General features: G+C 45.8%; 1 protein-coding gene across 4 annotated transcripts in view; it reads left to right on the forward strand.

The window, feature by feature from the left end:
- The window catches only part of KLHL3 (kelch like family member 3), a 68,021-nt gene that overhangs the window by 16,988 nt on the left and 25,335 nt on the right, over nt 1-25,698 (forward strand). Inside the window, exons 2-5 of one of the 4 annotated variants that reach the window (XM_074552147.1) lie at nt 816-881; nt 13,409-13,525; nt 16,508-16,614; nt 21,738-21,859. In XM_074552147.1, coding sequence (XP_074408248.1) covers nt 841-881; nt 13,409-13,525; nt 16,508-16,614; nt 21,738-21,859 — 387 coding nt within the window. In that variant the 5' untranslated portion in view covers nt 816-840. Of the gene's footprint in view, nt 1-815; nt 882-5,633; nt 5,844-13,408; nt 13,526-16,507; nt 16,615-21,737; nt 21,860-25,698 lie in introns of those variants that run through there. The other 3 variants (XM_074552150.1, XM_074552148.1, XM_074552149.1) reach the window with 3 other exon arrangements.

Raw genomic sequence — 25,698 nt, forward strand, 5'->3', positions numbered from 1 at the left:
CCAGTTCTCTCCTTGTGCTTATTTAGTACCTCTTCAGGTTTTAGTAATCTTTTAAGTTTACTGGGTAACAAATTTGGCCAAAGTCCTTCACTGTGAGATTTCATTGGAGTTGTTTGTTTTCTTTCCACCACTGTACTAATGATGCTCTGTTTATTGGAAGGGGCTCCTTTGCATCCTGATTGCAAGGTCAGGACTTCTCCCCCAAGATCACTGCTGGATGTTTGGAGTGGTCATTGCTCATGCCTCTAGCACAGGGTGGTTAGCAGCTGCATTCTGCAAGGGTAGTGCCAGCTTTCTCCTGTTACTTTCATGGAGGTTTGTCCTCCTGAAAAAGAGAAACCCCCAGCAGCACAAGGAGCTGCAGCCCTTGCAGTCACTGTGCCTTTTCCCTCTAGGCCCATCCCTCCATTCCTTTCAGCAGTCTTAAATGCAGGCAAATTATTTTTTTCTCAAATGACATCATTTAGATGTTATGGGAATTTTCTTTTACTCACCCAGGACCAGTTAAAACCTCAACTTCCTCTGTGTGGTATCAATTTTACTTTTAAATCTTCGAGGCGTGAGCTTGGTGGTGAATCAGCACCAGTGTGTTTTGGAAATGTTACAGTGGCTTGGGGTGTAGGTGGTGGCAATGGGGAGCTCTTGTTTTTGATATACTGGGGAGTCAGATGAGAGGGAGTTGGGAAACATCATCTTCAGAAGGAAGAGCTGGGCTTGTTTTATTGCTGGAGCTGCTCTGTGCCAAAAGTGTTGCAATGAGCTGATGCCACACACTCCCTAATGCCTTTCTAAAGTGTGGTTTTTTTCTTTCACAGGGTGCACTTCTCTGTGAATGAGAGGATGGGAAAGCTGAGCCCTGAAAAGCACACCACAAAAGTTGAGTAAGTGAAGAGAAACCTGAGCTGAGCCCCTGACATACAGTTCCCACTCTGAATAAACTATGGAATATTGAACAGAAAAAGAGGTTTGTCCAGAAAATACCAGGCAAGATAATGAAGGTTGGTTACCTGTGAGGAAGATATGCTGCCTGAAACAGGTTTTTCTGTTCTGGTACAATAATGTGCCTGCAGAAACAATCCTGTCTAAACTTTTGTGTATGACATCTGTGGGTTTCGCTCATTTGTATTGATGTTGCAGCACATTATGTTACAATATGAGGGTGGTGGGCTGTGTTTATTGGCTTTTGCAAAGAGCAAGAAATGAAATGTTCTAAAAAATTCCAAGAAGAGAGCAAGACAAATGAGTGTGCAGTGAATAACAGTAACAAGAGACTTGGGTTATGGTGTTGAGATCCTGAATGGGAATATCTTTGTTTATGCTGTTCTCTCTAAGTTATAGTATACAAATATTAATTAAGCCATACATCTTTATGAAGCATATGGATAATTTCCCCTTAATACAGAAGGTAATAAGGAAGCATTAAGGGTTGTATTTTAAAGATGAAGAATCACATTAAAATGATATTTTATTAAAAAATGTTGTTAAAAATAATCCCACTTTTTGGTCCATAGCCTAAACTTTTTCTCAAGTTGAGTCTTTTTCTGAAGAAAAAGTTTAAGTTTATTACTTTTTTTCTGAGCCTGTAGCAAGAACAGTACACTCAGAAGGTGCAGACTCTAAGAAGGCAGAGACACTTGGTATTATAGGCAACTGAATACTGGCCTTTTCCTTTGTTCCAGTGCCCACAAGAGTTGATTTCTTCTTCCTGATTTTCTCTTCATTTTGAGCACTAAATTCTAAACAATAAAATCAATCTGAAAATCTTCCTGCAAATTTCTGATAAATATGTAATGTGACTGCAGGGCAGGAAGTGTGTGCCTCTGACACAGGTGACTGCGGGTGACATCCGTGACTGATGCTCCAGGAAGGAGTCAGGAGGGCAGCAGGAAGAATATTTTCAGCTGGTGGGTAACTGCTGGGTAGGTGAGCAGTGGGATGGCTCAAGCCCCAGGAATCACAGATGTGGGTGAAGATGGTCAGGGGTCGTTGACCTAAAGGTGGTAATGTCATTGTGGAATTTGAATTAACAAATTCCACTATTTGTAGGAATTGTGATTTGCACAAAAGACTAAAGGAAAACAATGTTCTGAAGACAGATTGTGCTGGTTTGCAGGAGCCCGGGAGTGGGATGTGTGCCAGCAGAGGGCAACAGCCCTGAGCGCTGCTGGACAGGCTAGGGCTGCTGCAGCATCCACCGGAATGCTCATCCCGGGGAGTGCTGGCATCCATCGGAATGCTCATCCCAGGGGAATGCACATCCCGGGGGGTAATAATGGCATCCACAGGAATGCTCATCCCGGGGGCATGCTGGCATCCACAGGAATGCACATCCCAGGGAATGCTGGCCTGGCTGCTCCTGCCCTGCTCTCCCAATCACACACTTCAGAACACAGCCCACCGGTGGGAGTCTCTCACTGCCAGAGCATCCCTGGGTCCAGCCCTGGGAAGGTCCTTACCTAGGAGGTTTCCCGTAGCATCCTGGTGAGAACTTGGATTCCTGTGAGCTGCTGCAGTAGGTAATTGTAGCTGCTGATTTGGGTTTGTTACTGAATTCTAGCAGCAGCTGGACAGCAGATACCCTCAGGACTCCTCTGCTGAGGCACCTCCATCTCTCCAGGTCCCTTGGGAGCCAGTCCCCAAGTGACTACACTTAGTGCTACCAAGGCAACTATTCCAGCAGATACCCTATATATTGCTTTTCTTATATTAATATCCTTAGAGAACCTTTTCCAAGAAAACATATGGTCTAAATACAGATCTATCTGAGTATCTACTTAATTAAGATGACAAAAGTTTATTTAGAAGGGACTCCTGGAGATAATCTGGTTCAAAGAACCCTCAAAACAGGACAGGCTTCAGAGTGAGATCATTTTGGTCACTCAAAGATAAATATATAAACTTAATATATATATTAAACATAAATACATTTATATATATATTAACATATATTTTTATCTAAATATCTGTATCTCTAAAAAAACAGAACGAAAAATAATTTAGGTTGCGAAGATGTAGCTTTAGAATCTTCTGTAAATGCAGTGTTATATTTACACCTTCCCCAGCTCTTCAATGCTGAAACCTTTTTTGAAGGAAGATTTTTGAAGAAGATTTCTGAAGGAAGTTGGTGAATAATTTCAAGGAAGAGATTATGCAACTAAACAAGAGCTGCTAAAGATAGGAATTTCTCGATATAGGTCTCTGAAGCCTGAACATTGCTATATACCTGGAAACAGGTATATGCAGGGGAGTAAAGTGTTCCTGAATTGTTGTTTGCACTGTATTCAGGCTGGGTGATCCAGTGATTCACAACTCTTGCAGTTTGCCTTGCAGAACTAGAAGGATTTTTCCCAATTTGATGCCATTTGCTTTCTGCTGGGTTTTTGGGAGGTGAAGAGTGGCCTTTCAGGCTTCTGCAGAGACTGTGGAGATTGACAAGGTGCTGTCTGATTGTATTGGGGCTCTTCACAGAATTAAATTCTTGTAAGCACTCGGTGTCCTTTCCTTATAACCTCAGCATTAAACCAGCTGCTGGATTTTGGGCCAGAAGAGAGTTTTGGATCAGATTGGTAGGGATTGTTTTTATTCCCTCCCTTTGTGCCACTTTTATTGAAGAAATTCCTTGCTGCTGTGGAGACACTGGCAATGCTTTTCTTTCCCATCTCCCTGTGGCTCCTTGGAACTGGGGGCTTTGGTCTTTCACTGTAGATCTGATGGTTGTCACAGGAATCTGGAAAGGTTTTGGTGGGCTGAGGGATGGTGGGACTGGCTGAAACAGGTGTTTGGGGACCTTTCTGCTCTGAGAATTGGTTATATAGTTGTCAGTGATTGAAGGTAGATTAGATGTAGGAGTAATTTTTGGCTACTTGAGACTAGAAATTTTTGAAAGAGGTTGGAAAATTTCCACCCATCAGGTGTCACTAATTCCTTTCAGCTGAATGCTTTTTCATGCTACCAGTCTTTGCTTAAAAATAAACAAGAAGTTTTTGCCTTGGGGTTGTTACCAACATGATTATTTTGCAAGGCTGCTGTAAAGATAATCTCTGATTACTGGAACATGCTTTTGTTCCACTCCAGCAAGGACTATTCACTGTTTTGCTTGTCTGTCACTGAACCTTTCAGGATTTGTACACAAGCCTGTGGGGCAAAGCATGTAAGAAGGTATTGCTTGTTTGGTTCAATTTAGGTGCTTTGCTCCCAGGCTGACTGGAGTGAGATGTAAATTTTTAAGGTGAAAGCCTAATATTTTGTTATTGAAAAACTTTGTGTTAATAAAAATACACAGGCACTTTGCAGCAGTTTCAGGACTTGCTCTTGTATCTGGACTTTTTATGATTACTAAGGGATTTACTCAGAGGAAACAAGTTCTAGCCCTCATTTCCGATGTAAATTCTACTATTTTTATATAGTTGCTTTTTCTCTGGTTTGACCTTGTGTCTTGCAGTTTTGCATGTTGTGCATCAACAGTGTAAGACTGGACATGAGGAAAGTACTCAGGGATCTGGATGTTTTAAACTGATAGTTTAACAGGATTCTCTAGGGAAAATGGAGGAATTTTGCCTGAACTCTGTGTGAGGTTTGACTTCATGGCTTTATCTGTATTTCTTCTCTTTAGGGGTAGGCTGCCAAATGGTGTTTAAACAGCAGTACTCTCAATCTCCATGTGTCTTTGATAAAGTCCTTCAAGTTTCAGGTCTGTTAAGTTTTCTTACCTGAAGAATTAGGGTGATGAGTAATTAAGATTCTCAACAAGCTTTTGAAACCCCCCTGTAGAAGGCACAATAGCGTCTGTTCATCATTGCTGATAGGTTTTAAAAAGATGTATGAAACTTGGGCTGAGGACATGGCTTGAGGAGAAACATACAAGAGTGAGGTAATTTTATTTATAAAAGAGATGAAATGGCATCTTCAAAGAGAAATCTCTTGATACTTCTAGTTATCTCTTCCTCTTGCACAAGAACGTTTTGTGAGTGGATGAGTAATGAAGAAGGCAAATGTTTTTTGTCTTTAATACAATTAACCTCTAAGGCCTCACTGGTGCAGAATATAACAGAAAAATTCTTTTAATAAAATGAAGGGGGAAAAAAGATTTATGTAGAACTCTGTGCATTTGTATCAATTGGAATAAAAATGACAAATGTAATTTAGTGCAGTGCTGTAGGCTAAATAGCACCTGCAGTTGAGGACCCATATTGCCTGTGCAGGGTCTATCTATAACAAATCTATCTATTTGGCCTGATAGATTGCATGAAGGACAGGAAGGCTTTGATAATTTGGGGAACCGGAGGCAAGATCCTGCTTTCTGCCGTGCGAGTGGGGACACTTCGGGGGGCTGGGACCCCCTCCTTCCTCACCATCACCGCTCCTCTCCTGCGGGCTTGCCCTCGGTACTGGGGATGCTCAGCCACTAAACTCCTGTCCGGTCCGTAGATCGCAGGGACTGCAGCAGTTTGGGCCGCCCGGAGGACAAGTCCTGGGCAGCGGGGATGGATGCGGGGCCCGGGGGCTGCCCCGGCGGGTCCCGCTTGGCCCGGCCCGGCCCGGGGCTGTCCCTGACCGATCTCGCTGCGGCAGCGGGGCCGTGCCGGGCCCGGAGGGTGCGGAGGGCGGTGCGGGGCGGTGCTGGCGTTGCCCGGAGACGCTGGCCAGCCCCGCCGCGGAGGGGAGGGGGCTGGCGGCGCGGGGAGCGGCGGCACTCGGTGCGGAGCGGAGCGGGGCGCGCCCGGCACGCAGCGCTCAGCGCTCCCGCAGGAAGCGGCCCGCGGCGGGGGCGGCCGCTCGCAGCCATGCCGGGCCCGGGGCGCTGAGCCGGCCCCGCCGCCGCCCCGCACAATGGAGGAGGAGAGGTGCGTACCGCCGGCGGGCAGGCAGCCTTTGTGTGCGCCCGGAGCGCGGCGGGATGGGGATGCCCTTGCCGGGGCTGTGCGCAGGAATGCGGGGCGCGGCTGCGGGGACCCTGGCGGGATGAACGGCTCCTGCCGCGGGAGCCCGCCGAGCCCCGGGGATGTTGCAATGTCATGGTGACAGCGGCGAAGCCCCGCGCCGAACAGCCCAGGGGCTTCCGTGCGATGTGCTTGGGATGGAATTAAGGACGTGAGGGAGGCAGGTCAGGGGGTGTTCGCTAAAATGGAGGTGCGGGGCAGGGGGCTGGGATGCCGGACAGGGGGGTGGGATGCAGGACAGTGGGCTGAGATGCCGGGCAAGGAGGAAGGGTGCTGGACAGAGGGGTGGAATGCCGAACAGAGAGGTGGGATGCAGGACAGGGGGGTGGGATGCAGGACTAAGGGGTGGAATGCAGGACAGAGGGGTAGGTAGCTGCCCCGCCGGCACAACGTGCTGGGTTTGTGTGTGCCCTGCCTGCGCCTGGAACCTCAGGCAGCCGACTTCGGCATTCTGCTCAAGACAGAGTCGCTGATATTCGCTGCTTTTCTGAGTCACGAGTGAAAATCCCTCCCGCCCGTGGGTGCTTTGGGGTCGGTTTGCTGCCGGGGCTGTGCGGTGCTCGGGCAGTGCAGGGCATCCCGTGCCTCCCTCGCACCGGAGCTGGGCTGTGTAGACTTTATTTCCTGCCAGGCAGATATTTTGCTCCAAAACCTGCGTGAAGAAGTGTTTACAGAGTCGACCTAATGTCCACTGAACCCATAAAAGATATTATTCTGCGCAGGGACCTCGTGCATGCCAGAGATGTTCCGTGTTTTGGCTCTGCCCTCATTGCTCTCCTCTGTCAAGTGCCTTTTGCACACCAGAAGCTACTTGTGCTTCTTCAAACGAAACTGGTCTGGGTTTTTTACGATATTTTTTTAAGAACAGGATATGCTGAGTGCTTCCTTTTGTGTTGGTGACCTTGCAGGGAGTGGGGGAACAGAGAGGGGGCTTGACCTGCTGGTAGGACTAAATGTCAGGGCTTGACAGGAGTTTTGTTTGAATATGATACATTAGAAAATTAAGCTGGAGTCAACCCCCAAATTCTGGAAATTTTCCTTCTGTTGAGGGAAAACATTCACAGCAGCCTGTAGGAGTTGTTTTCCAAGCTCCAAAGGGCAGCTTTCTACCCTTCTGTGACTCAAGAGTTGCAATTGTTTGTGTATTTAATGTGCAAAACCTTTCATCCTGCCACGTTTCTCGTTGCAGGGCTTCTGCTTCCCCTAATGGTGTGAACAGTCACCTCTGAATATTAATCCAAATAATAATTAATTTCAAGTGCCTTGAAATCTTAGTTTGTCACGCTAGATGCCAGCTCATGGAATGGGATTTCCTTTTCTTGTTTGTTTTTTTTTTTCTCTTTATTTGTATAAATGAGCCTGTGTTTGAGGAAATGGAACAGAGCTGTTTTGATACCCCAGGCTGGGCTCATCCTTGGCACAGTTGTTTGTTACTTTTTTTTTTTGATGGCTACCAGCAATGGTCTCATTTTGACTGGAGGCCTTTTTCTGGGGATGCAGTGGTGAAAAAGCCACTGGGAAAATACCTGGAGTGTTTTACCTTATCCTGTTTTTTCCAGACCATCTGTTTTTAGGGCATAAAAGGCTATCCCCATCAGCATGTTCTCTGCCTCTGTAAGTGAGGAATGATTACCCAAATTGCTGCTTTCATTTCTAGTTTTTGGGAAGAGGAAGGCGGTCCTGAACTGGTTGTGGGCAGTAGTGATGTGGGGTTTGACTCTTGGCAAGAAAAGCTGGAAATATTCACCTACTTTCTGGTTAAAAGGGCACAGTGTGTGGGGCTGCTTTGGCTGCTCAGAGCAAGCCCTGGGAGGAGGTGCTCAGAAATGAGCTTGGTGGGCTCAGTCTGTGCTTGGTGCTGTGCTTTTGCCCCCCGTTTAAACTCAGATCTGTGTTGGGCAGACTGCTCCTCAAATTTTACACTTGGTGGCTTTCATTATGGCAGAGTTCCCCCTGGTTTTTAATATTATTGCGTTTTCCCTTTTTGTGGTTGCTGAGGATCTGTGCTGTTTGTGCTCACTTCACCTCTGACTCTGATCCTGAGCCTGGCCAGACTCAAATATCCTGTTAACTTGCACACCCAGGACACTCAGTGGTATCATGTGCCCATGGCATTGCACATGAGCAGAAGCACCTGAGGGCAAGGGAGATTTAACCTGAAACATTCACATAAGGCAATAAAATATTTCAGAATCCTGCTTTTCTTTTACTGTGCTCATAGTTAAATGATGGTACTTCTACTTTATGGAGAAATTGCTCAAGACTTGTAGTTAGGCATGATACTCTGGTTCTGAATTTGCAAGAGTTTGAATAGGAAAAAACCCTCTGGAATGCTAATTTTTGTTAAAATATTAAAACACCTGTGGTTTTATATTTAAGTGAAGGTAATCTGTGGTATCTGAGAAATACAATACTTGTCTTTGAAAGCAAATGGTATTGTCATATTTGAGTTATTTTTTGTTCCATTAGTGTCAGCAAGGACTTTTCTTCTCACTAGTTCCCAAAGTCTTCTTTCCCCTGAGGTCTTCTTTGATATGAATACCCTTTTAGGGATCTGCTGTGTGCCAATTCTGTGTTTTCCTAAGCTAATGTCTCCATGTTGATCTAGGCACTGAAAAAAAAAATCAACAAAATAGGAAAATAATATTGCTATTAAAAGAAAAATAATCCTTTCCATTACGCTGCCTCCCATATGTTTTAATGATAATGCATTTCTCTGAAATCCTCTCAAAACCCAGTTCAGTATGTGGATCCCTTCAGTCACATTTTTTTAAATGTATGTACCTAAAGACAAATTCAGAAATTGAGATTTTTATAATTATGCCATTACACTGACATATTTTCCTTACTGTGTCTGCCTGTATTCAGGCAGACACAGTAAGGAAAAGAGGAATAAAATAGAGGAATAAAACTATTGGGCATAATGTATTTGTCCTGTGGTTTGGAATGCTGATTCTAAACGGAGAATTCGGCCAGTTAAAGTAAAATGATTTTTCATTGTGCTTAGACTAAAACTAAGACTAATTTTGGTCTCTATTCATCTTTGTAGAGGTATTCACGTTTTGAAGACTCCTAACTGCTACTGGGCATCTGTCAGGTTTTTAGACCAGAGTGATGCCAAACCTCTCAGAAACCACAGATTAACATTTCCTGGTGATGATTCTTACATATCCCCCAAAGAAGCTCCACAGGCTTTGGAAATTCTTGGTTAGCAGGCACTTTTAAGTGAATCCAGGGCTATGAAGCTGCTACAGAGGTGCTGGATTGCCCGTGCAGGACTCTGAGCCTGGATGGGTCTTTGACCCAGCTTGTGGTGCTGAAGCTCTGCGGTTTTGGGGACCAAGCAGGAGAGCAGAGCTCAGCCTGTGCTGCTGAGGCAGGAGAGGAGAGCAGCTCCCAGGGATGCACAGTGGGGTGAGGCTGGGCTGGACATGTCTGGTGTCCCGTCCCCAGTGGGAGAGCCTGGTGGAGAGGGGCTCTGTGGTGCTCATGTTGGGTTGGGAGCTGAGCCTGGAGGCTGTTCTCCCAGAAACATGAGCAGAACCTTGCCCCTCCGTGCTCTGAAGGAGACTGCATTTGAGATCTGCCCTTCCTCCAGGGTGAACTCCTGGCTCCCATAAAGCCAGTGTTAGAACTGGATTTGGCAGAGCTGGGATTTTTGTTCCTGGGGTTTACCAGCTCTCTGCACGGCAATAATCTTGCCAGGGGACAGTTTATCTCTAAAGGAAGGCTTTTATTCTTTCACATAATCTACAAAGACATCTGTAATTATTGCTGGTAACTAAGGCAACCCAACTTTACAGTTGGTACGTGCGGGCAGCAGAACGGTGGGGTATGGGCTTTAAAATACCTTCCTGTCAGCTCGGTGGTGGCCACGCTTGGGCTGGGAACCCTGGCAACCTGAGCCCAGCTCTGCTAGGGGGTCCTGGAGAGGAGGAACACGGTGTCAACAGGGTGATGATTAGCTTCACTGCCTTAATTGGGCACTCTGAAATAGGGGTTCATTTGTTCTACTTGGGGACATCATTGAAAGGCCACGCAGGAGGGGGCAGTGGGGTTGGCACTGTCTGAAACTAAGAGCCTCTCTGCTCATTTTAGGAGCATCCTGCTGTGCCTGTAAAGAGGATGTTCATCTGGCCCAGGGAAATTAAATCATTTGTCCATTCACTGAGTGCACGGCCTTGGATAGCCCAGGAATAGAACAAATTGCTCCTGGCAGCTGCTCACGAGTCCTGCTGCTGTAGTAGGACATCAGCTTGGCAAATGTGGGGACAATGTCCCTGTGCTCATGGGGAGCAGGGGCTCTGGCATCTCCAGTTGGTCTTGGCTGGCATCTTTGATCAGAGGACCCTATTCCTCCTTTGCTTTAATCCATTAAAATAACAGCAGTGTAATAAAAGTAATAATTCTTAGCCTTGTGGGGGGACAAATCTCAGAAAAGGCTGTGGAATGTAATGGCTTGGTCTTCTCAGGAGCAGCTTTTGCTTTCTGTCAGGGTGCATTTGCTTGGAGCATTCAGGTTCTTGCATTTTTATGTTGGAAATGTGTCAGTGATCTCTGAGAGTATGTGCATGGAAGTGTAAAATATCTCTCCCAGATAAAATCATCCTCTCTCTGTTACTGGAACACAGTTCTACAGGAGCTGAATCAGTCTTAGAGATGAGTTAAAGGCTCTAAGCCATTAATTCTTCAAATTTGGTTTTTTGATATGAGTCACTTGGAAAAAACTTTAAATAGCATATCTTGATCTTTTTTGAAATAAGTTTTTAACCAGACAATCTGCAGTATTTTCTCTTTGGCAAATTCTGAAATCTACCCCTTTTAATTAAGCTGAGGGTGTCTCTTAGGATGATTTTGGAAAACTTATCTTTCCTGCTTTTTAGGAAGAGCTGATTGATCTTCTTCCAAAATCCTGAAGCAAGTTTTTTTGCTTTTAAAATACACAGACAAATGTTGGTGCAGTTGAGGCTTTATGAAAGCTTGACATTTGACCTGACATTTACTTTGGTGTTCAATGAAACTTGCTGTGTTCCTTGAACTGTATCTTTTGCCAGCAGAAAAGTTTGAACATCTTTGGTCCCTGGCACTGGAGAGCTAATAAACAAATCTCAGCAGTGTGCTTGTTCTTATTAAAGAGCCCCCATGGTTTCTGTGTGCATGGTTGGGTTTTGGGTCCCTGAGGTGTCTGTGAGGCTGCCCAGGGCAGTGTCCTGTGGTGATCCAGATGTCCTGCTCCAGAGCAATGGGAGTGGCTCTCCCTGATGCTTCTTTTGGTTTCACTTTCTTTTTAATTTTTTTTTATTTTTTGTTTACTCTGCTTACTTCCTGTACGTGTTCCAGCTTTGGAGCCTGAAAACTCCATGAAGTCACTTGCACTTCCAGCACTTCCAGAGCCTTTTTTTCCCTTCTTGCCTCAGTGGTGCCGCATGGGCAGGTTTAGCTGTTTAAAAATCAAGGTTTTATGCTGGGGTGATGAAAGCTGTGGTCACCTGGCCTAAAGTCCCAATGAGGGTTTGTGACAGACCCTGCACTGAGGCTTAGCTGGCTTTGGCTGTGTCCCTGCAGCAGGGAGGATTCCTCACTGGAGTGTGCAGAGCTGGGGAAGAGCCAAGTGCCAGCACAGCTCCATGGCCATGGACACCTCTGGCAGTTTGTGTGGCACAGAATGAGTTCAGTGTTCCTCAGGGACAGAAAAGCTGTTTGTGTCGTTGCCTGGTACCAGTCCCTTGAATGCTGAACATTTAACACGAGGAATTCTTTCTGATTTTTCCTCTTTTAACCCAGCCACACTAAGCTAATTGGATGATGAGTGTAATGGAGTTGGGAAGTTGTCTCCCTCCCTGGGACATGTGCTCAGTGATGTTCTGCTCAGCCTTGTGGCTTCACTTATGGCTGAGAATATTCCACTCGCTCAGCAAAGTGAAAGAATTGGCTGGTTCGTGGCATTAACCTTTGTCTCAGCACAAAGCTGGAGGCTGCTCAGTATGCAGGCTGGATCTGAGCTGTGTGCAGCTTGGCTGCTGCTCAGCCTCTGCAGGAAGGAGAGTGCAGCCCCCCAAAGGCTGCTGGGGGGGCAGAGAGCTTTGTGTGCTGTCAGGGGACACGGTGTGGTGACAGCCACTGGCCAGGAGCAGGCAGGGTGTAATGTTAGCCAGGGCTTCACACTGCAGGGGCTGTAAATAGTGAATGATATGTTTTTCAAAGGGAAAGTCGGTGTGTGTAAGTGTACTTGTGTATAGAGATATATGTGCATGCATGCACACCTTGACAGGAGCTGACAGGGTGTTGTGGGAAGGATCCTGCCACACTTCCCTGCTCTGTGCTCTCCTTCAGACATCACCCTCTGCTCACCAGAGAGCCATCATGCTGGGCTCTCCAGACTGCTGGTTTGGCCCAATTCAGCCTTTTTTATCAAGCCAGCCCAACTAAGAAGGGTGATAGGGAGGAGGGGACAAAGGTGAAGGAGACTGTCCCTTGGAAGGAAAAGCTCTGAGAAGGTCTCCAGTCAGGCACATGGAGTTGTCTCCTGAGATCTACCATTGTCTTGGGGCTGGCTTTAGACAAGGACAGCCCTCCTTGGCTTGTCTTGTTTGCCTTTGCTGCCAGGGTTTGAGGGGCCAGCAGAACAGAGACCTGCCTCAAAGTGCTGCTCCCTTCTCAGGTGGGAGCCTTGAGCTCTGAGTGATTTCACAGGCTCTCAGACCAGGGAGGTGGAGATATTGACCTGCTGTCAGTTGTGTGTAAAGAGCCAATGCTTCCAACAAAGTAATGAGGCCACGTGTGTGCCTTAGGCACCTGTTGGCCTGGTTAAACACAGCACAGAGCTGAGTGCCTCTGGTTTGACATTACCTATGGAGCTGGTGCTTCTGCTAGGAAGGTTTAATAATTCATTCCATATGTTTCAGTGGCAATAAATAGACTATTTCTGAAATGGAAAGCAGCTTCAGTAAAGCTTTGAAAGCTGTGCAGGGAGATTTAATAGCCCTTTTCTACTTGCCTCTAAAGAAGATACAAGTCATGCATTGTGTGCTTGCCTTTTTCAGATGGGACATTGAAAGCTAAACTTCTTTTTCTCGGTATGAATGTTAAAAAAATCCATGGTACTCTTGTAGTTCCCAGTGTTGAAGTCCATTTCTATTCAGTGAGGCAATTATGTTCTGGCTTGAATTTCAACTTATACTGCTTTCCTGGCCTGAAGCCTGTAAGACTGGGCTTTGTCCTCAGGTGTTTGGCACTTCTTTCTTTTCTTCCCTGCTGGCTGAAATGTGGGCTGAGTTGGCTTTCAACATCCATGCAGAAGTAGCTGCATTTTTTGATGTGTTCATGTGGAGAACCTTAACTGACTGACTGACTTGTGAGTAGCTCCAATGCTTAATACCCTGTGCTGCAGTTTTAGGATGCCTGTTTTTTACAGTGCCATTGAATCAAACCTTCTGCTCCTTTTTTTTTTTTTTTGTCCCTGTTTTTAGCATTAAGCAGAGTTCCCGTTCCTCTGAGGCAGCTGAAGATGAAAAGGACCAGAGGACAGTGACAGTCAATCCCTCTCACATGAGAAAGGCTTTCAAGGTCATGAATGAATTACGGAGGTACACTTTTGACTTACTGGGCTCCCTCTCTGGTTTAGCAGAATTGTGCTGATTGAGGGATGTAGAAAATAGTCTGTGCCATTTTTATTACACCTAATGGTTGCATGTGGAGGATTAATCACAAATAATGATTAATCCTAAAAGTCCTTTTGTGGTGGGCTGCTCTCCCCAGTCTCAGACCTCTGTCTTCCCAAAAACGTTATCTGAGCCATGGTCTTCATTTATAGATGATAATTCATTTAGTTTTTCCATTACTTACAGCAAATTCAGCTGTAAACTCTGTCCTTAACTGAGATAAGGGTCTGAAACCCAATAATAGAACATTACAGACATTAAGACACCTACACATAATTACAGACCAAAGATTATTAATGTACTGTTCTTAGCCTCTTTAACTAGCAGCATCACTCACTCTGGTCTCAGCACTCCAAAGTAAGGGGTGAAACAAAGCAAGTACTCAGGAAGAATGTCAGCTCTCTTCTTGCAAATTGAAAAATCCCCATAATAGTTAAAAGAGAACACCTTGCTCTTTACACAGCTGTGTGGGTACAGGGAGAACAGAGGCTGAAAAAAACATCTGTGAACACAGCCTTGAAAACTGCTGTCATCACATCAGCAAAGTGGTGGCAGTGGTTCAGCCTCAATTGTTTCTTGGTGGCTGTTATCCCACTAACCAGACAGAAGTTCAGTGAGCATTTCTCTGACTAATTCATTAGACTTTTCACCTTTCTAGTTTTAAAAAGAATTCTTATGTAAAGTATGTGTGTCACACTCATGAATGTACGTGCTCCCTAACTGCTGAGGGGATGTGATGAAAGCAGGTAACAAACACCCTCTGCTCTTCTGCACACTCCAAGTAATCAAAAGATGCTCTAACAGCTTACTCTCCATGGATTAAGTAGTTTCCTAATACACACTTCTCTAGTGTGGAGAGGGATTGGAAATGTTTCCTTCCCCAGATATCTGACAGCAATTCTCTGTTGCATAGGAACAAAATGGAAATATTGTAACTATTACATGAAGCAGGGTATGTTGTAATTTTTTTTTTTAACTTTTAACTGGCATCCTTCTGGTCCTTTCTTTGTACTGAAAGCAAAGGATCTGAAGCTGAAGTTTTGTGCATCTATATTCAGAAATCTATTGTGCTACTGTTATTCCTTTGTTAATTGAAGCAGAGTGGGAATAACTGGAGACCATGTTTCTTAGTGCCTGTGGTTAGGTATCTTGTGCAATACTGAAAAGATAAAATATAGAAGAATGAAAGCTGCCATTAAGCACCTGTATGATGTTTTCATCTTCTGGGTACTGGGGGTTTTTTGTTTTTTTTTGTTGGCTCCTGTTGCTGTTGTGGAATATAGAGTTTTCACATCTCTTGAATGTGCACTGAGCTTGGGATCTGTCATCTCTCAGCAATCAGTGTTAATAGATGCCTTGAATAATAGTTTCTCCCTTCACATGCATCCAGAAATCTTATGCAGAGGTCTAGAAAAATCATGCTAAACCTTTAACCTATATACTATATACAATCGTGGAATTGTTTAGGTTGGAAACACCTCTAAGATCATTGAGTCCAACCCTTAACCCAGCACTGCCAAGACCATCACTAAACCATGTCCCTTAGGCTTTTAGTTGGCAAATGTAGATGAAATTAATTTTATGAGTGGTACTTTAGATTACTATAGCCCAAAATGGAATTGAGCAGAGCACCTTTTACATAAGCTAAAAGAAATGAGGAAGCTTCCATTAAGAGGCTCTTAAAGAGGCCCCATCATTGCCCTTCCCCCTTCCAAACTGGAATGAATGTAGGGTACAGACTGCCAGTTCCTACTTTCTTCTGTATTCCAACTATAACCCTCCATTTCACAGCTGTTTTTTCACATATTTCAATATATGGAGAAGAAGAGATATAGCTGGTCCATTAGAAGCTCTGTGTATGTTTATTTGATAATGCAGTTTCCTAAAGACAAAGTTCAGTGTGGAGATAAGTATTTCCAAAGAGAAGGCAACATCTAGATTTACAGGACTGATCCTTTTTTTGGGCTTGACATTTGAAAAGAACACCCTTAGTTTGCATTTGTATGCTTAAGCATCTCAAACCAACTTATTGGGAGGCTGAGCACTTCTTGCTGTCGGCATCTGCGGAGCTCTGTGCAAACATTAACTAATGAATCCTCAAAGGACAGACGTGGGGCAGGCAGAAAAGGTCACTCCTTAATGAAGTGACTTTTCCAAAGCTCTACAATGAGTCAGTGGGGGAGCTTACAAGGTATTTTTTTTTTTTGTTTCTGTCTGGAACCCCGTTCTTTATCCCAGTGACTCTTAATCCCAGACTAATTCATGAGGTAAATGAAGTCCTCAAGCCCATGGATAAACTCCAGTGATTGATACCTCTGCTCTGGCAGATGACTGAGGCAGCCTCTGTACCTATCAGTGACATATTTTTCGCGGCTTTCCATCCATTTCCACTTTCCATTGTGGCAAGCATGGAAGGGAGTACAGAAATCACTTCATGTTCCACTCCACCTTTTCCCTGTGGAAAGACAGAAGTGATGCTGGTGTTCCCTTGCATGGCTATTTCTTGTCTTACAGATCTACTAGAGCCTGGCCCCAGGTAGTGCCCAAATCTTTAAGCTCTTCTGTGTCTCCTCCAAGCCCTGCTTGTTTGAGAGGTGAAGGAGCTGCTTGTCCTTTGTTCTTTGAGCAGCGTGTATGCCTCATTTGGCTTCCAGGTTTTTTTCCCCTGAGGAAAGCAGAAGCACAGGCAGGGCTGCAGCCTCAGGAGGATTCAGGCTTTGCTGTGTAGGCAAACAGTGACAGGAGCTGGTACTGAAGCATTAGAGAACCTTCCCCTGGGCTTTGGCAGAAACTCAGGTGCTGTGTCTGTAATGGTGGGTCTTCCATTCTTTTGGGGCTGTGGTGATGTAGACTTTAGCCTGACAGGGAGTTCTGAAATGATCTTTGTCCTCTCTGGTGTCTCCCCAGCAAGCGGCTCCTGTGCGATGTGGTGATTGTGGCTGAGACCGTGGAGATGGAAGCTCACCGGGTGGTGCTGGCAGCCTGCAGCCCCTATTTCTGTGCCATGTTTACAGGTACTGCTTGTGACACCAGACAGTGTGGGCTGAACAGGCCATTGGGCTGTGTGTCTGTCAGGAGCTGCAGCACAGGCTGCTGAGGTTTCCTTGAGAGAGAAGGGGGACAGATGAATTTGCTGTACTTGATGGGTGATGCTGGCCACCCTTTACTAATTCCTGTGGGGTGAGTATATAGCACTGTGAGGTTCCTGTGGAGTTTGGCTCACTACTTTGTGTGTTCGTTTTTTTCCCCCTAACAAGACCTTGGATCATGAAAACATTACCACTGAGCACGTGTTCAGTGCCCTAAATGTTCATGGTGCACATCAAAGAAGTTGCTGGCACAGGAGTTGTAATTTCAAGGCTCAGTCCTGCCGATACTGATTTGGCAGTCACAGATGTTTAATCTCCCATGGCACTTTTTTCTGCTGCCTGAAATAACACCGTTGTTCTCTTGATCCCAGTGTGTTTTAGCAGCCCAGCTTTTTAACAGGGTGAGTTGCTGCAGCCCAGTGTGTTTTGGTAATGGCAGAAAGGAAGAAAAGGACAAAATTCCTGGTCTGATCACCTGATCCTTGGAACAGGTGCCCTTCTGTGCCCAGATGGGTCAGCAAAAAAACCCCCTAGAAAGCTAGGTCAGTCCTGAAGAAGGGGAGTGAACAGCTTATTTAAGTCATTCTAGTAAAATTAGTGTGGTCAGAAACTCCTGAGCTTCATTCCCTTCTTTGCCCTCATTTTCAGGATAGGAACTGACAAATGCTAAGAAAATTATTGTACACCCCAGGGAATGGTTTTTACTGCCCCTGAGCTCCAACATAAATGAGGTTCAGGGGTTTTTTTCCTGTTTCATGTTCATTTGCTTGTGGTCTGGGCCTTGTTTTTTCCTTTAAAAAGCCTTGAGATTTAGACCTAGTTTAATTCATTTTGCTGGAAGCAGAATGCAGCATTTCTCAGGAAAGAGCTTGTTGTTAGTGAAGCTTTTTTCCTTTCTGTGATGGAGATGGGGAGAAAACCTCAGGTGTGAGATGTGACACTGCCCATGGTGGCTTTATCAGTGTGGTGAGCTAAGGTGGGGAGCATTTGTGTTTTCTGGGGTGGCTGGTACTGGCTGCATGGTGAGGCAGAGGAACAAAGGCTGCTCAGAAACAGCTGTGTGTGTGGGCGACTTGTGGTGCTTGTTCCTGATGAAGAGTTTAATAAAGAAAAACCCTTGGAAAAACCCTCTGATCCTTAGAGGTCATCTGAGTGGGAAGGTGGTGGTGCAGGGCTGCTCATGTTTCCATGCAGGAATTCTCTGGGCCGTGTAATCCCTCACTCTGTGAGTTAAACAGTAATCAGCTCACCCATCATGTGGCTGCCCTGGGCTGGGTGACAGCCTGGCAGCCGCCTGTCCCCTCCCCCTGACGAGTCCCCGGGGCCAGAGGGTCAGGCAAAGACCAGCTCTGCCTTTGCTTTCAGTCTGGCTAGCCCCAAATTCCCAAGGATGTCTCGTGTGATCACACAGAGTGTGTGATTTCCTTCCAGCTGCAAGGGGACAGTTTAAAATCACACCTTCAGCACCAGCTGGGCGGTGTAATTTGGTTTTTTGGCACTGCACAACAGTGATAGAGCCAAGAGCTCAGGTTCAGCTGCACTGTGGGGGTATTTGCAGGAGATGCTTGTGCACACTGAATTCCCTCTGGAGGGTCCCCCAGCAGTGAGCAGTGAGTGACCAGTGTGGAGCTGTGAGCACTGGGAACCACACTGGGACCCACAGCTCACCCACCTTCACCACTGCTTGCTCTGCAGGCTCGGTCACTGTCACCTGCCCTGACTTTGGGGCATGAATGACCTTGTGATCACCTTGGGGTCTTTCCTAAGCCATGAGTGTCCTCTGGTTAGCCATTCCTCTCCGAAGTATTCCTGGATAGTCTGAAATGGAGTGGGCACATTTTCCATTTGTATCTTCCACCGCTGAAGGAGAGATGGGACCAGCACTTCCTGAGTGTCCCTTTCCATGCTGGCTTTCCAGAGCATTGGGAGGTCCAATTCTAGAGCATTTGGATGCTGGTCCTTGTTGGCACTATGCTGTGGGGATGATTTGGGACAGTAATGTCTGTCCATTTAGAAGAAAACACAATCATTTCAGAAAGGGTGACAAATACTCCAGTGACACTGCTAGGACTGCTCCTGTCAGATACCTTAGGAATTTTGGAAGTGCTGAAGGAGGAAGCAGAAACCTCCCTTGCAGGTTTTACGTGCTGCTTCAAAGCACTCACCCCATGTGTGAGAGGCTGTGGTTTTGTTATCCAATGCACTCATGCACTCACATCTGTGACTTAGGAAACAGCCAAAGCTGTGGCTTTGCCCTGGGAAAGGCAATGTGTAGGAGCAGGGCAGGTTTCTGTGCTGGGTAAACACAGCACCGTGGGCTGCTGCAGTTTGGAGTGTGGTTCATCCTGTGATAAAACAGAGCTCTGCTCTCTTCTTGCCCTGATGAACAGGGGGGAGTGGAAAGGGCACTGCTGGGGTACAGGAAAGGAATGCCTCCAAGAGGGGCTGGTGTGTGCTAAGTCTGTCCCCTACAGAGGTCTGCTCAGAGCCACCCTGCCTGTTTTGCCCGCCTTTGCTCCCTCTCACCTCATCTCTGGTGTCTGCCTGGCTGCAGTGTGCAGGGATGGGGTCTGTGCAGTGCATCCTGTGAGGCAGCCCTTCCTCACGTGTGAGAGGTGCTAGTGATTGGAATTAGTCTGTAATTATGGTGTCAGCTAGGGCTGGAGTCTGACTTATGAAAGACACCCTAGGAGTTGTGTTTTGTGGGGTTTAAGGTGTAGGGGTTTTTTTTTTCTGAAGAGATGTGAGATGAGATGCCCTCAATGATGCAGCACCCAGCTGCCCACAGGCTGCTCCCCAGGCTTGCCCTGGGTCTGTTGCCTGCTCCTGGTCTGCACCAACGCCTGCCTTGGTTCCCCTGTGGTGTCTCCAAGTTATTCCTCAGCCCTGGAGACTTGTCCCCCTGTGACAGTGGGAGTGGCTGGATGGCTGGGTTGGGTCCTGTCCAAAGGTGGGCACAGCACACGGGACCCTCCCGGGCTGGTCCTGCAGCAGAGCCAGAGGAGGCTGTTGGTATGCAGGGCTGGCAGCTTGCTGGTGGGTGGGGAAGCCCACACAGCTTTTATTTTTGTTGCTTGTGTCACATGGATGCCACCAGGAGAGATGATGTTATCAGATTGGTCCCTGCAACTATTTCTGCATTGATCTCTGGGTTTGTGTGGCTGAGCCCCTCCCCACACTGAGGGTCCTGCAGGGCTGGGGGTCTCACTCACCCTCCCCATGCAGGGGGGTCACTGGTTGCTCCTCACAGGCACCTCCAGCACCACAGGGCTGATAGGGGCTGCTCTGTCCTCAGAAGCACCCTTTCATCTCTGGAGATGTTTGGGGATTTTTAGAGGGAGGAAGTATGTGAAGATGACATTTTGTCAATTAAAAAGTCCTACCTGCTTTGAAGGCCTCCCAAATGTAGGCCATTTATCCCTTTATACTGGTACATTGGTATTCATGAGTTTCTCTGAATAACATTTCATTATTCAATTTCAAAAACTGAATTTGGGGCAAATATTATTTCAGTTCTTGGGACGTTGTTGACTGTTCTAACACTCATGGTCCCATCCCACTCCTATTATTCACCTCCTTATTCACATAGGGAAAGTCAGCAAAGTTCAATTAGCAGGATCCAGGTTCTGCTCAAGCTTGGGCCCTCTTTAGCATCTGACTGTGCTGTGCACTTACTGTGCCTGGCCATGTCCTGTGGAATGCTGCACAGAGATGTAGGCTGTAATTACTTCTATAGGCTGCAGGAAATGTTTTTCCACTTAATCCCACAGCAGTACTGAGTCACCGGATTTCTGAGAGTAGTGATTATTCATGCCCAGGTTGAAGAATTGACATTTCTTCGTGCTCTCCTTTGTTTAGCTTTGTTTTTCCACCTATCATTTTCTTTCCGCTTGGGAGTTTGTTCTTTCTTTTCTATGGAGGTCCTTGTGATTAACTCCTGGGTGAGGTCAGCATGTGTGGGGATGCTGGGAGGGCCTTGGGGAGTCCTTTCTCCTCCCCACTGGATGTTTTTGTTCCTCTGATGTGCTCCTGTTGCACGGGGAGTGTGGAGGTGTGCATAAAGCTCTGGGTCATGAATAGGCTCTTACACAGCTATGGGGCTTTGCTTTGTGCATTCAGGGAGGAAATTATTGCTCTAGTTCCATGTGCTTCTGAGTTATGGGTTTGGGGAAGGGAAACAGTTTGCATCCAAAGGTGTGAGGTTGGGAAGGGGAGAGATGAGAACTGCATCTTTCAGTGTGGATGCTTTGCACAAGGTGTAAGTGATGGATAGCTTACAGCAGGGTAATTTAGGAGAGAAGCTTGCTGCATGCTGGGTGTAACTGCTGGTCTGTGTGCTTGTTTTTCTGAGCAGGTTTCAGCTTCTTTCTAAAGAAAGAGAATAGCACTGCATTGCTTTTAATGTAGGGTATACAAAAAAAAATGGTCTACTGTCACTGTTATAACATATTCATTCATATTAATTCATATTTATTTATTTTCACTCATATTCTTTTAGCTTCTTTCTAAAGAAAGAGAATAACACTGCTTTGCTTTTAATATAGGGTATACAAAAAAAAAATACCCTAATGTTGCTGTTGTAACATATCAATTCATATTCATTCATGTTCATTCATGTTCACTCATATTAATTCTATCCATTTGTATATATATTAAAAAACATTAATAAATAGATATAAAACTGTATTTCTCAAAGGCCTTTGTAAGACACATCCACAGTCTCTTGGAGTCTGTCCCTGTTCATGATTGAGGGACATACTAGGGGTTTATTTTTAGCTCTTGTATTTGTTTGAACACAGGTAAACCATGGCAGGTTCTTTTCTGTCAAGAAACTGAGTTTTTTGCATTTATTGATTTATGTTTACACCAGTGTCCTTAATCTTGAGTTGTTTCTTAGGTGGCATTAGGAGCCTTCTGGGAATCTCACTGCTGGTTCTTCAATGGTGAGGGACAGTGCCAGTAATCAGACAGCAGGAGAATGTGCTGAATGTGTGGGGAGCAAGGTCCTGCAGAGCAAGCAGTAACTGTCCTTCTGAACTGAATTCCAGGAGACATGTCTGAAAGCAAGGCCAAGAAGATTGAGATCAAGGACGTGGATGGGCAGACCCTGCGGAAGCTGATTGATTACATCTACACGGCGGAGATCGAGGTCACTGAGGAGAACGTGCAGGTGGGTCTGCTCCAGCAGCTCCTCTGCAGAGCCCGGTGCAAAGCTTGGAACTCAGAGGCACAGGTTCTTCAGGGGTGAGGGGTCTCCTCAGGCTGTGGAAAGTAAAAGGTTGAGCTTGAAAAGAGCTGCTTCCAGCCTGTGTTTAGTCTTGAGGCACTTCAGTGCTTTCCCCACGCTTCAGTCATGTTGCATTTGGCTTTTGTGTGGAGCTGTTGTAACAAGAGCAGGCATCTGCCTTCCAAGAAGCTGTGCTGACTTGTGGGTCAGTCTGTCGAAGGTCAGAATAGACTCAGACAAGCAGTGAGTCAAATGTTTTAAGGCCATGGCACAGGAATGTGGCTGTTAGTTTTGAAATTCTTCTGGGTAGTTTGAGTTGTTTCACAGAGCTTTGAGTGGAATACATTGTTCAAATGAGGGCATTCTTCCTCTTTTTTTGTGTGTGTGCTCTGTCTTGAATTTCTGAGAGGTAAATATTTGTTCACAAGTGGAAAGAGTAATTGAAAGGCAGCCTTCAAATAAAGCAGGGTGCTCAGGAAGAGTGTTTTGCAGTGTCACGTAGCTGTGGCTGCTGGTAGAGCTCTTTCTTTGACTCTGCTTGTATTTGTGGTAAGAAAAAGGCTCTGCACTTAGCCACTGATGTCTGGAAGGGATGCTGAGAGCTTGTGTGTGGACATGCTTTTCAGCTGGTCTGGTTTTGTTTGCAAGTGGCAGTTTGAGCCTGTTGTCTTCCTCACTTTGCCTTGGACATTGCCAAGGGAGCAAGTCTGTGACAGTGATGCTGGGGAGAGTTTTGTTGACCTAATTAACATGGCAAAATTAGACTGGTTCTGCTTGAAACGAGGTTTTTGCTGTGAGCTCTTCTGCTCCAACCCCTCAGGCAGAGTGCAGTTCTTGCTGCCCTGTCCAGGAGCTTGGCCAAGCCCCTGAGCTGCTCCCACTTTGCAGTGCAGCCCTGCACCATCCTTCATGACCTAAACCTTGGGGGCCTTTTCTTGCCCCTTCTGCCCTCTGGCTTTACAGATGTGACTGTTTGGTGTGCTCTCAGCATGGCAGTGTCACCCTGGTTGGGGTGTGGAGCCTGGCTGCCCTGCAGTGAGAGCCCTCACTGAGACCTTCAAGGGGAATTATGGCAAAGGAGCTGAGACTCAAACCCAGCCCTGGGTGGCTTGGCCTGGCTGATGCTGTGTGACCTACATCAGGGTGATCAGGAGCTGGCACAGCATCACTCACTGGGGGACTGGGGTGGAGCTCCTTGCACCTCTGGGATCTCCCATTGCTGGGGGAGAAATGACAATTACACACCCTCAGGCTGCAAATTTCCCTGTTTCTGTGAGGAATATTGAGGCTGTATCCACGTGCTTTGTGAAAGGTTTGCTTTCCTCCCATGCTGCTGGGATTTGGGTTCTCCAGAAGCTCCCTCTTGGCATTTGGGATGTGCAGAGCTTGGGATCCCATCTGCTGAGCCTGCCTTGGATGGGGCTGGGGCAATAACCTCAGCTGCATTCCAGTTTTGGTGCTCCAGCTGCACTGGGGTGTGAGCAGTGCTGTGGGAGCAGCTCCATCCTGCCCAGAAGGTCTGTGAAAGTCCAGGTGTTGCTTTTCCTGAGCTACTAGACAACCATATTTTTTAGTAAAACATAACCAAAGCCTGCCTTCTGCGGCCCAGGGATTACAGGGAGTTAAAGCAGATCCCTGGCTACATTTTGGATTTCATCTCTCAGACAGTAAGTTAAAAAAATATATGTTTTGAATACTAATTTTTTTTCCCAATCTAGTAGAGCAGGTCCTTTTACTGCAGGATTTATTTCAGTGTCCACTCTGTATTAACTCTTCAGGCTAAAGGTAAATTAATTCATAGGAGCTAAGAAATGAAGCTGATCTACTGCAAGATTAACTGACTACTTTAAATTTTATTACATGTTTAAAGTGTCCATCCTGAAAATGTTTTATGGCATTTAATATAATTGTGTTATGAAACCAATAGAAAAAGAAATTTGTATCCTGTCCCTGGGTGTTTTACTCTGAACGAAGTGCCACAAACAGGTTAATATTCACCTTTGGCTACAAGAAGAAAAGGTTGCATAAGTGAATATTCTGTTATTTATTGGAAAATTTCACATGAAGTGAAGGCTAAAAACCACAAAATTAAGCTTCTTGTAGTCTTTCATCTGAATTAGCAGTGTCAGTGTTAGAAAGAACTGAGTAGGTTAGTCCCTTGCATCACCACGTACTCCTGCTGCACAGCTTTGGGTCATCCATCCCTCCATCCATCCATCCCTCCATCCATCCATCCATCTGGAAGGACACTTCAGCAGTGTCTCTCTGTGCTGTTTCAGCAATGTTTCTTTGCAGCCCTGCTTGGGCACAGTGAGAATTTCTCTTTTCCCAGCAGGTATCTCCTGAGCTCTCCTGTTTCCCTGTCACATGTTCTGAATCTGTAGCTGGGCAAGGATGCTTTTTTAAAGCAGTTCTTCAGACTTTCTCAGTAGCTGGAAGAAGCAATTTCTGGGTACAGGTGCCAGGTGATGTCATTATAGAAATTATGAAAAGACAAAAAATTTGCTCAATGGCATTGACTGAGCAGATGCAGCCAAGGTATCAAAACTTGTGAACAAATGAAAAGACACTGCCTTTGCAGTGAGAAAATAAGATGAGAGCAGGATAGAAATGAGAAAATGATGAACAGCAAAGGTAGCATGGAGTGCAGAATGAATGTTCCTAGGCTTGTTTGAATGCTGAGCAGTGCCCAGCCCTTCACAACAAGAAGCCTTTTAACAACCTCTTTTGTTGTTTCTTTCCTAATGGAAACCTGTTATTTTGGTTTTTTTTTTTTTTTTTTTTTTGCTTTTATAGGCATGGTATGGGCTCAGGAAGTGAGACAGTTTTTCTAAGCACGTATTTCTGTAGCTATTGTGCAATGGAACGACACAGTGTCTTTTGTTTTGTTTTTTATGGAAGGATGGATATGTGTACCAGGGGCCAAGCCTGTGTGGCCAGTTCCAGTCATCATCTATGTAGTGAGTTCCTGGGGGTGGCCATCTAATTCCTTCTCAGATTATGTCCCAAATGTGCAGGCAAAGGGGATTTTTAGCTCATCCTGAGCCCATGTGGAGGGAATACTCTCTACATGGGTGAGAATTACCCTAGCAAATGCAATGTGCTTTATCTATTGGAGCTTCATTCTTGCAGTGGGATTTCAGGGCAGTAAAGGTGCAGCAGTAGGAGGGCTCAGGGCTGATGGATGATAGAGAAGTTTTACCTGTGAACATGTATTTGGGATTAAGCCTCCCACTTGTTTGGAAGGCATGGAGCAGAGAGAGAATTTCTGTCTTCATTGCAGTCGTGTTGTAGTTTCAGGAAAATCCATCCTGGGATTTCTACACCTGCTGCCTTCTGTTGTTCCTCCTCTGTTGCATCCCACATCAAGGTTGGTTGTAAATTTTGATATGAATGATATAAAGACCTCATTCATTTCAAGATGGAGTGTGATACATTTATTTAGAAGGAAGTTGTGTCATGCAGTTTCTGTGAAGAAAAAAGGAAAACTAAAGTGAGAGTCTCAGGGAAATTCAAAGATGCTCAGGTTCCTGGGCTGATCTCAGTGGAAATCATAAACACACATCAGAGCACAGGGTCGGCTGCTCCCTACATGTGTGGGGTAGCTGGTGATTTTAACACATTAATTACCTGAATTTTTCAACTAGATCTTGATTTTGCAGTGGAAGTGGTTACATTGCTGCCTGCTTTCCAACGCTCATATCAAGCCTGCCAGCTCAGTGATGGAGAAGCTCTGCATGGTGTGCTTGAGCAGAGCTGAATGAAGAGATTTGGGAGCAGGC

This window comes from Zonotrichia albicollis, chromosome 15, assembly GCF_047830755.1.
Source record: "Zonotrichia albicollis isolate bZonAlb1 chromosome 15, bZonAlb1.hap1, whole genome shotgun sequence".
NCBI lineage: Eukaryota > Metazoa > Chordata > Aves > Passeriformes > Passerellidae > Zonotrichia > Zonotrichia albicollis.